This window comes from Camelus bactrianus, chromosome 23, assembly GCF_048773025.1.
Source record: "Camelus bactrianus isolate YW-2024 breed Bactrian camel chromosome 23, ASM4877302v1, whole genome shotgun sequence".
Taxonomy (NCBI): domain Eukaryota; kingdom Metazoa; phylum Chordata; class Mammalia; order Artiodactyla; family Camelidae; genus Camelus; species Camelus bactrianus.
In genome coordinates, this window is record NC_133561.1 from 11646014 (window position 1) to 11658075 (window position 12062).

At 37.1% G+C, this 12062-nt stretch overlaps 1 protein-coding gene across 5 annotated transcripts in view; it reads left to right on the plus strand.

Moving 5' to 3' along the window:
- SPATA17 (spermatogenesis associated 17) overlaps nt 1-9868 on the plus strand; it is a 137675-nt gene extending 127807 nt beyond the window's left edge. For all 5 annotated transcript variants that reach the window (XM_074351626.1, XM_010974015.3, XM_074351628.1 and 2 more), the window contains 2 exons: nt 6118-6200; nt 9559-9868. In XM_074351626.1, the coding sequence (XP_074207727.1) occupies nt 6118-6198 (81 nt within the window). In that variant the 3' untranslated portion in view covers nt 6199-6200; nt 9559-9868. The remainder of the gene's footprint in view (nt 1-6117; nt 6201-9558) is intronic.
- The last annotated feature ends 2194 nt before the right edge of the window (nt 9869-12062 follow it).

Sequence of the window (12062 nt, forward strand, 5' to 3'; positions counted from 1 at the left end):
AGAAAAAATACATTATGTTAGTACTTCTCTTAGAGAAGGATCACTTTTTTCATACAGAAGCCCACAATCGCAAACAAAACAAAATAAAACAAAACACAACACAGGCCTTAATGACAATTCGTTACTGCTGTCCTAAAAAAACTCTCCAGCTGCCACTTTCCCAGACAATGCGTCAAGGATTATTTCTATGTGAATTTTTTTTTCCTGGCTGATTACTTTTTGACATCAGACACCACTTGTGGTATCATTGAAAGAAATAGGTAATCATCATTAATAGTCTTTATTTCTCCAAATGTCTCTGTTGGGCAGTGAAGCTGGAGGGATAGAAGTGCATGAGTGGGAATTAGAAATTATGGGCGCAGCCCCATTCACTGGCTGAACCATGGCACACCTGACCCTCGGGGGCCAGGATGGCGTCAGTTCCCCTTGTCTGTGGGTAAGGATGTGGCAGCACCTGCTGAAGTCAGTTGGTGGAGCTCTGTTTATATACAACAAAGCCAGGGCGCCCCTTTCGGGCTGCCCACAGAGAAAAGGCTGTGCTTTTTCACTGTTGGAGGCTTTCTGCATTCTGCACTCTCAGTGCCAAACACACTGACAGGTTTCAGACACGGGGAAGTTTTGCCCTCCAAAAACCTTTGAGCAGATACATTGACCTTTCTTTGTAAGGTAGCTTAGCAGGTTTTGGTTGCTTTAGTGACACGAGTGTTGTAGTGACAAAATTGGTGGCTGTAGTTACCCTCTCACAAGTTACCCTTGTTCATGCCAGTGTCACCTCAGAGCAGCCTTTCCTGACCACCTGATTTGAATTGCAAGCCCTGTCTCTAACTCCGTCGCCCTTCTCTCCTACCCTGTCTTATTTTTCTTCGCAGCACTCCTTATTACTTGAATTACTTATTTGCTTATTATTCTCTGCCCACTAGAAATTTAAGTTTGAGGAAGACAAGGTTTTCTACCTGACACTCATTGCTTTATCTTCACTGCCTGGAATAGTGCTTGGCATAAATAGATACTCAATTAATATTTCTTGAAAGAAAGGATGAGTGAATGAGTAAATAAATGAATGTTTGGAAACCAATTCTTCTAAAAGGGCAGAAAGAAATTAAACAAACATAATTCCTGGTGGTAATATGCAAATCTAGGTTTAGTAGAGAGCTGTGAGAATTCTGTTTATTAAAACTTCATTTATACTTCATCTTATGTTTCCCAGAAAAATTATCCTGAAACCTGTTTCTTATAAAACTGAAATTTCAGGTTATAATCTGTAATGTTTAGTGTTCATGAAGAGTTATTTATAACCCACCCTGTAAAGAATAGTGAACAGTTATTTTGAATCCATTAGTTCATATTTGTATTCATGTTCTCCTTCATTCATTCACTGGTTCAGTGTTACTTGTGTCCTAGGAGGCATGATAGTTGTAATAGTTGGATAAAATATGCAAGTTCATGTAACAGTGAGTGTAGTGACAGAATTCGACTATGTAACAGGTCGATTCTTGTCCTTGTGATGGTGGTGTTCTCTGAAATCTCTGGGAGCACTCAATCAGCAAATACTGAACCTTTGCTCCTAAGGGAAATGCAGGGTTAGGTTCCTGTGAGCCTCTGGTCAACGTTTTTGTCAGCCAGTCAATACACAACATTGTTCACGTATGTTTCTATAGAGAAAATATATTTAATATGCATTGTTGATTCATTAACAGTTAACTCATAGCCAACAGCACTATAACTTAAGCCTGAATGAAGTTTATCTAATAAACATGTTTCCTCCATGAGGCACATAGTAACCTTCTTGTGCTTATGAACAGAATGAACTGGTCAGACGAGAAACCCCATTATTCATCCTTCCGTTTACACATCCGGCCCACCATTTCCCACTTGTGCTTTTATAACCAAGGCTGTAAAGAAGGCAGAAGAGCATGAACTAAATAAGAAAGAAATAGATAAAACTATTAAGGAAAAGAAAGATATATAGAAATGGAAAATAATTAATAGAAACTCAAATGTATAATTTCAGAATTTAGAGGTACCTAGATTTAAATAAAAATAGGAATGTGTGTATACTGAAGTCAAATATAAATGACCTTTGAATAAGCAACAATTTTGGATCATTCATCCACTACTATTTTGTTTTAAAAAAGATATCTGAGAGTTTCTTACTTGAAATTAGCTAACACTAGTATTTGCTATACAACAGACGCTGCTGTGTTTTATTCTTATGAACTCATGTAATCCTTGTGAACAACCCTGTAAGTAGGATGTTATTATTTTTATATTATTTCATCTCCGTCGTTCAAATGAGGAAACAAGCACTATAGAGGTTAAATAAGTTGTCCAGGGTCACAAACTCTTAAAAACAAAGGTGGATTTCAAACGCAAACCCAGCTGGCTTGGCTCCAAAGCAAGACTGCCTCAGAACAGAAGTCGTAAAGTTTTCAAACAACCCTTGCAAATACTATCAAAGAGACTCTGAGCATAATGTAGTATACAAATGAACTTGGTTTCCTTTCTGGGTTCAGATTGACAGCACATCATCAACTCAGTGTCAGCTAAAAACGGTTTCTTTGGAAACGTATACAAAAGGTTTAATTGAAAGAAGAATAATAAATCCTGAATTTAGAGATTGAAAAGAATACAAATAATAGAGAATGCTTTAGGATGTTTTCCTGAAAACTCAGAGTGAACAGAAAGAGAGTAACTCCTGCAGCTCTTAGCCATCGCCCCGTATGTTCTTTTGTCAGATCAGTGAAGATGTTTGTCATCCCAGAATTCTCTACAAATACTGAGAGCAAAGTTCGATCGTGCAGGAATGACGCCAGGCGATCTGTTCAACCTGCCTAGTAGCTCTCGTTCGTCGACTATGGAAAACCCCAGGTGCTGGCCAGACTTAGCTGTGGTCTTACTTGGGAAATATTTTCAGTTAAAATAGACTTTAATATGCAGCAAAATTCTTGCTACCCTCCTTTTTTGTTGTTGTTGTTTTAGCTCTAAGAGAAAAATCTTTGCAATACTTTAGACCTACTTATGTAAAACATTTTTAAGCTGAGCAATACGTGCGTAACCTTCGATTTCCATCCTGTCCTTCTAATCTCAGAGGTTTTGTCTGCTATAGCGTAACTACTCCGTCCTGCTTACCAGCATTGAAGCTGGTTGCGAGTATCTGATGAAAAGCCTTAAATAACTAGATAAACAGTACAGCTGCCAACCTCAAGTAATCTTACACTTAGGGGGTGAGTGGCCCAGGAAATTTGCTCTTTGTCATTTTGACTTGGGTTTGAAAATGGACCTGGGCTGCATTCCAGCTCAAAGAGCCATTCACTCCCAAAGAGTCCTAAATTGTCCCAAGGAGCTCATTTTGGCAGTGGATTATTTGTGTTTGGCTGGGCATCCTAATAGCAAAAGCTGTCTGCTCTGGCAAGCAAAGGCTGTGGCAGGATTTAGAATTACCATCCCCAGTGTTTTTTTCTTGATGAGGTTATTTTTCAGAAAGGCAGTCCCCCACCCCACCCCCACCCCCATTTAAAAAGTGACAATGCACAGGTGTTGTGCAGGTGGTTTTCGTCAGCTCACCACTAGCTTCCCATGGCAGCGTGGCCCATTTTGTGTATTCAGGGCACATTTTAAACAAATAAGAACAAGCACCAGATCTTTTCCAAAACCAAAGCTGTCTTAATGGCATATTCACCTCTTCCTATGTCAGAGGTAACAGTCATTGGTTGACTAGGGCCAAGTCAGAATGTGAAGTTTTAAATTAAAAAAAAAAAAAAAAATATATATATATATATATATATATATATATGAATGATAAAGAATTTGTGACTTTCTTTTAGGGATGTGGAGTGTAGGTACTTGAAGAGTCAGTCCTTGTTGATCTACTCAATTATAAATGTATTGTCTGACTCTCCCATTAACCTGTGAGGACTTCTGGGAAGACACAACTAAGTTTTGGTTACCGTTAGTTGGAAGCGAGCTAACGTATTGCTGACACACTGCAGATGCTCAGGTGTTAGTGGAGTGCACAGGTGAAAGGGTAACACAGAAGTAACTGTTGTTCCATTCATTATTTTAGAGGAGCCCGAAAGTAAGTACACAAGAAGATCCAAAGGAGTGAGTGAAGAAAACAGTACAATTTCTATTTATTTTTACCTCATTTGTATGTTACATAACACAGCATTTTACTATTATCTTGTAATAACTTTTAATGGAGTATAGTCTGTAAAAATACCGAATCACTATGCTGTACATCTGAAACTATTATAATATTGTAAATCAACTCTACTTCATTTTTTAAAAAGAGGAAAAATTAAAAATAAATTTTAAAAAATATCCAAAATGATCTATTATATTAAAATTAAAATATAATTAATAAATATCAAAGTCTAAACTAAGATCATTTGAAAAAAACTAACCTTTTCATTTACATTTTTGAAACCTAGGTTAATTAGTTACACGTGTATATTTATAAAACTTACACCATTCACAGTTCTAGACTTAACTGTTCATCAGGTATCGACGTTAGATAATCAGTATCATACGTCACACATATGCCTAACTTTATACATTCAAATTTAGGACTAATATGAATTACTTACTATTGCAAAATGTTCCCAGTATGTCATGTGTGACTGTTGCAAATACTATGTTGATTCCTGAATACCTCTAGAATCACAATTTCAAATAAAAAGAAAGCAAGAATATGGATTTCAGCACCACAGGGAAATAACACTTCATTCTATAGAGTTCTATTGCATTCATGCAATCCAAAAGGAAAGATTTTATTCAGATTAATGGATTTGTCTTTTATCTAAGCATTTTTGTCACACACATTCTTTTCGTCCTCCTGGAAAGCAGTGTCTGTTACAACCTACCGTCCTTCATGTCACTTGGGCTTAGTCGCTTTTGTTTGGTAAACACAAAGCAACCCAAGGGCCGTTTTCCCCCCGGGCCAGGATGACATTATTCAGAAAAGCAGATATTTAAGGCTGGGGCTGTTGGACCAGAGTGGAGAGCCAGATCCCAAGTGACAGAGGTTCCTGCATGTCCTTCAGTACATTTATTTTCTGTGTGTTGGTAAGATATGAACCCTCTAAAGAGGGTGGCCTGGGCAGAGTCCTCTCCTTCCAAGGTTTTCTTAAGGGGAAAAAAAAAATCCAAAATCATTTCCACTGAGGCTAGGCCTCCTTTACAAAGGAGAAACATATACTTTTATACAGTCCAACCATGTATTTACCATATCCGCTGTTGATTTAGTCCTTTACCTCTTTAATGACTTTGCCTGGATAACATGCATGCAAAGCATTCATTTCTGTCCTCAGTCAAATGCTGCTTCTCTGGTTACTCAACGAAAAATGATTTGTCATCTCTTCCCTGAACTTCTTCAGCATTTGTTTGACTCAGTTCTGTGATACGTACCACAGGTGGCTGACTGTTACAATTATTTGGGTCTAACATCTTTCCCTTTTCATTCATTCAGTCAACAAATATTATGTTGCTCAAAATAAGGTACCTCATGCAGGACACAAAATAAATAAATATATGGTATCAAAGAGTGCTAAACGCCAGAAAATAAAACCAGTTAAAGTGATAGAAAGCTTCAGGGGTGCTGTTTTGTGTCCAGGTGGTCAGGGAGGGTCTCTTGGAAGACAGATGAGGTGAAGGGAGGGAATGAACCGTGGGAATAACTGGAGAGAAAGCCGCCTAGGAGCAGGCATCTCCAAGTATAAAGACTCTGAGAGCCAACGTGTGCCGTAAACAGAAGTTTTGCCGGAGACAATTAAACGAGGGGAAATGTAGAAGAAAAATCAGGTCAGAAAAGGAGCCAAATGCACCATCATCAAAGTCAAGGTAAAAAGTGTAGATTGTGAGCTCTGTGGCGACAGGTGGCTGTGTGTGTCCAGGAAGCCACCCGCAGCTCTGAAAAACTGTGTGTTTAAGAAAGAGTCAGTATATCTGGCTTTCAACTGATAAAACTTATCTGCCAATTTTGCTTTATTTGAGGGGATGATGGAAAATTTGAACTGCAGTTAACTGATCTCTGTCTACCAATTTGACATAAAACATAACAAAAGTAATACAAGAAGTCAGTAAGATCTCTTTGGTAATCGTTGATCTTCTTCCTCCTAGGATTTCCAAACTGTATTACCATCATTTGATCTCTTCTCAAAGTATGGAAAATTATATTCAAAAGCTGGACAAATTGTGTAAAGGTATGCATTTTTGCTAAAATACACTTCCAACAATACTGTATTTAATTTAACATAAAAATCGAATGAGACTGGCTTAACTATCAGGCATTTAAAAAAACATGCTATAGTAACATTTATATGTAATATAACTCCATATATTTATCTCATGCTAGTCTAATGGTTTTGAACATTCAAAAAACATATATTTTATCTTTCAGATCTCCAAAATGAGCTCAAAATATGTTAAGAAATAAAACTGACAATTAACTGAAATACCCTTTCCCTTTAAGTTAATTAATATAATAAATAAATAGTTTTACATAATATATTGAAAAAGTATTGATGGTACCCAAAAGCTGGACTGTTTCTTTTTCAATATGTGTGTTATTTGAAGTGTGAGGTGCCTTGAAGGGATTCCAAATACATACTGTCTAAGGTCTCTGGTGACCAAAGTTTATAAACTACAGAGCAGAGATACTCACATAAAATGCAAGATCACAAAATAAACCCTCAGTGAATGCTGTATCTAATAACGAAGGCATTTTAGAGTAGAGAAGTGATTATAAATAAGGGAAACTCATGGAGGTTTTCTGATGTTTTCAGCCAGATTTAAAGGGGGTATTGGATGAAGACAGAAAAGATCACTACAGTTGAAGGAAAAGAGGCAGGAATGAGAAGTCAGACTAGTTAATTTCCCAGGGATCCTCGCACACAAAGAACCAGGGGGAAAATTCTGGTCCATTGGAAAGAACACAAAGCAGATGCAGGCAACTTAACGTTCCTTAGATTTAGTTAGTATCTCCTCTCCCCCATTTATAACTTTGGACGCTTCAACTAGAAGTTGGTATGTTAAACGCAGATAACAGTAACCACCTTTTAACTCCTCCAAAGGAATGTATGAGGGGAAATATGAAATGTTCTGAGTTAATGGGGAAACATACATATAATGCCAAGTGGAATGACAGTTTCATAGGTTTAGAAAGTGTCATTACCGATTGGAGCATTTATGTAGTATTTGTGACTCGCAGCATGAAGTCGTCTAAATAAAATCTGTCATAGTTGTGTGTGACTTCAGACTTCAAATCAAAGCTAGTATCCTGTTCATAATGGGGAAAGATTGAAAATAGCTTGAAAATTCATTAATATATGTTAAGTTAAATAAATGATAAGACAAGTAAAATGCAATATTATGAAGACATTAAAAATGTTAACATAGACCTTTCCCTATTAATTTGAAAAATGCCTACAATATATTTCTAAGAAAAGAAAACTGGAATCAAAGGAAACTGTATAGTCTGATTCCATTAAAAAATGTATATGTGTGTATACACATATATAATGTGTACGTAGGTACAAAAACACACTTGCAAGTGCTCATTTGTGCGTTACATATGTATGTATACATTTGTATAAGGCACACATGTTAATGGAAGTGATCACTTGTTAGTGAGATTATGGATACCTTTTCAGGGAATACTTCTTTGTAGACTCAGTTTTTGAAATTTTTATCTAATCAGACAAAAGCAAATTATTAAACAAAATACTCCAATAGGAACTACTTGCTTTTCTCTACCAATTACAAAAACATCTTGACTTTATTCAGTCATAATAATTTAGAGGCAATTATCTTTTTTTCTGAAGACAAAATAATGACTTGCTAAATTATTTATACGCAAGACAAGGATGAGTAACAAATGTTTCGCGTTACTTTTAATTAAAAGGAGTGCACAACGCACAGATAGAAATATGTGACAGGCATTTTTAAAAACTCTTTGCTAACTCTTCTCTTGGATTTTTAACTATTTTGTGAATTGAAAATATTATCAAAATGTCATCTCCTCCTCTCAGAAAGGAAATTGATGTGGAGTGTTTAATTTTAGTAAGTGAAGGGAGCAGCCTTAGCAGAGGCTCTGTTAAGATTTAATTTCACCAAATACAACAGAGTGCTTTTGCTCTTTGCAAAGAAGGCCAGGACAGGGACGCTCGCACCCAAGTGTTGAATAAAGAAACCGGGATACTTCTGAGAGCTGTCTATTTGATTGCATCAGTTTCAAGGTAGTTCATTGCTTCCCTATAATTCACCCGACACTGCCTCACACACCCATACCACACTTTCCCATCAGTCAGATTAGAAGCAGTGATGCCTTGATCAGATTAATCTTCCTTCCCTTTAGCATGTCCGAGTTTAGGATAAACAGAGCCCACACCTACCCATCTTGATTAATGCGCTAAGACTTCAGCCACTGAAATTGCTCAGAGTGAATTGGATTTTAACCACACACACATTTAAAACATCTGCTCCCTGATGAGGATAGTATATGATCCCTTTTAATTTCTTTATTTTTCTGTACAGTCGCTGTTGGAACTTTTGATAGTTTCCCAAAGGCAGCCGTGTCTCAATAGGAATGTGCTAGATCCTGTCAGGCTGCTCTGCCATCTTTTCTCCTCCATTCATCTTTCCAAGCAGAAGAATCTCTTTAAAGATTAGAGTGGAGAAAAATTAGCACCCTAAGGTGAAGTCATTGGTTTGGCCAACAGCAGTGTGGGTTTTCTTGCACTAAGTGTGTCTCCATTTTCTCACATTCTTCTTTGCAGTGGGCTTTGGCCCAGGCTATCATTCTGCTAAAAAGGGGTTCAATTTTTTGAGGCCGGATGAGACGAGTTTTAATGGAATTATTTGTTATGCGTGAAAAACAATGTCCTTGTTTCCCCCTTTTCATAGGAATTTGGTATATTATGACTCAAATAGCTGAGAAAAAAAATTAAAATGAAAATAAGTTTGGTCAGTACCTGAACTGGGAAAGGAGTGAAATTCCATTGTCTTTTCCCGGAGGAAATAAGGTCTCAGCATCCGTGTGAGGAAAAGGAAGATACGCGAGGGGAGAGTATTAATCAGACATATAAGCTGTATACGTGCTTCTCGGGGGTTACGTTTTTAGTACAAGAAGAAAAATTTTTATACCTTGTCATTCAGTTTGGCACTGTATGAATTTATAACCCTTTTCAGTCTAGTCTTGGAGAATTATTGACAAAAAAAAACAAAACAAAAATCAAAATAGCTGTAGTATCTTTCTCCTTTGAAGAAAGATGATGTAACAGCCCACCTGCCTCTGGAAGGACATTCTGCTGTGTTGCTTTATGACTGAGGCAGGCGGGCTGAACACTATGTGACCAGCAGCTCGCACGTCGACGTTGTTCGTCGGGACCTGCAGCGACGGAGACAGGGATCAGAGAAGAGGGTAATTTCAGCAGGGCAAGCAATGAGGCATCCCAGACTTCTAGCGGAGCTAGCTCTGAGTGAGGAATATTTGAACGGGGAATTTGAGAACTCATGTTATTGGGCTCTTTTTCTTCTTTCATTTTACCATTTTGTTTTTAGAAAACAAGACGAAACGTAAAAATGAGGATGCAGTGTGAAGTGAGTGTTACATAGAAGACCCCACTGCCTGGAACCCTGGATCCTACCTCCATGGCTGCTCAATGACCTTGACACAAGTCTCTAAACCTCTGAAGTGTTTCCCATTCTCTCTTTCTCTCCCCGCCGCCATCTGTCCAAAGAAGAAATTGGAACCATCTCTGGTTCATTCAAAGCTCCATACGGTTCTAAAAGGAAAATACAAATGAGGATCGTACAGAAAATGCACTTAAACCATACTTTTTATTATGATTCAATAAACTATAATATTTTATGGCTGATTACTCATGAGTTAATTACAGGGTGAAAACTATATGTAGTGTGTGTGCATGTGACTAGTAAATCCTCTCCTATGTGTATGCCTAAAAGAGAGAGGTGTATTATATGCTCACTAAAAGATAGATACAAGATGTCAATCAAAGCGCTATTTGTTAACAGCCAAAAAATTAGAAACAACCCAATTTGCTACCAGCAGTACAAATGATAAGTAAATTGTGGTATAATCATAAAATAAAATTCAATAAGAAAAATTAACACTACGTTCCTCTCAACAACATAGAACAATCTCATAAATGTTGAGTAAAACCCAGACATAAGCATACATACAAATAAATTCATCCATTAATTTAAAGCGAAAAAATAGACAAAACAAATGTGATAGTTTGGGATGAAACCATAGTGACTGATAAAGAAGATGTGGTATATTTATACAATGGAATACTACTCAGCAATATGAAAGAATAAAATAATGCCATTTGCAGCAACATGGATGGACCTGTAGATCATCATTCTAAGGGAGTAAGCCAGAAAGAAAGAAAAATACCAAATAGTATCACTCATATGTGGAACCAAAAAAGAAAGAAAAAGAGAAAAAAAGAGGGCACTAATGAACTCATCTACAAGAGAAATAGACTTGCAGACATAGTAAACAATCTTACAGTTACTGGGGAAAGGGGGTGGGAAGGGATAAATTTGGGAGTTTGAGATTTGCAAATATTAGCTACTATATATAAAAATAGGTAAAAAACAAATTTCTTCTGTATGGCACAGGGAACTATATTTAATATCTTGTAGTAAACCTTAAAGAAAGAATATGAAAACAAATATATGTATGTATATGCATGACTGGGACATTATGCTGTACACTAGAAATTGACACACTGTAACTGACTGTACTTCAATTAAAAAAAAAAAAAAGGAAAATAGCAAAATTGGGACTGGACCCAGGTCTAGTATGAGTTGTCAGCTCAGGCTCTTAGTTGTTGCATTAGAATGATGTCCCTCGTGATGGTGGTTAACAGTCCTCCAAAGGCCACGTGCCTTTGTCTCCTGGCCAGGAAACAGTCTGGAAACCAAGAGTCCACCAATCTACAGATCAGTGTGGTGATGGTGATCTCTTTGCTGTATTTTTAAAGGTCCAGGCCCAGCAAAGTCAGCCTATTTCCTTGTGCCTCTGTCATGAAGGAAGAAAGTGACTTTTTTTTCATTGTAGTGAATTATTTCATTCTTGTAAGGCAGAGCAAAAAGACAACAGCAAGAAAAGAACCATGAAATCTCATTTAGGGATAAAGAAAACAATTGTTTCAAATAGTATAGAATTGTATATAAGTAAATGTGTGTGTGTAATAAAAATGTAGCGTATAATGAAAACATTTGAAATATCTCAGCAAAAAAAAATCACACAGAGAAATTCTGTTTCCCCCATCTGGTCTCAAGCCACTGGCTTATTATCCCACAGCACCCGCCCTTTAAGGAAAAATAAGCAGAAATAAAGAGAGCAGCTCAGAGTCAAGAAGAGAAAAAAGGGAGAATAACATATTGAGAACAGAAACTGCAGTCTAACTAGTGCCTCCCCCCCTTCATTACCATCCTTCCAAATAAATCTCCCTGCTCCTCTTGAGCTGGCAAATAAAAAAATCAACCCACAAGATATATGTGTGTGCTTCTCCTGATGAGCATCACCATCCATCTCCAGGACGTCCCACATGCCAGTTTGAAGATGGGCTAGAGGGAGAATTAAAGACTTCGGAAAGTCCACAGCATAATCAAGAAGGCTTTTTTCTTCCGACTACACAGCTTTCATCTCTGTCTTGTGTGATTTTCTCCCCATCTCCTTCACTCTGTGGCAAAGATCCTGATTGCTGATGGGACGTTAACTGATCATATAACTAACCTTCCAGGGCAACCGGTTGATTTCAAATATATGGCACAAATGCCTTTGACAAGTTTCATTTTGGCAAGGACGGTTAATTCATGTATATCCACAGTCACCTATTAGATTCCTGAATTCTGAGATTTTAGAAGATGATGTCCAATTTCAAATGTAAGTTTTTAAAAATTTCAAATTAAAAAAAAAAATCTTTTAAAGTACTATGGTGGTGGACAGACATTGCCTCAGATTGGGGTGGAATTTCAGTGAAAGTACTAAATAGATTAATTTATCTCAAATGGTTGTTTTTCTTTGTTTT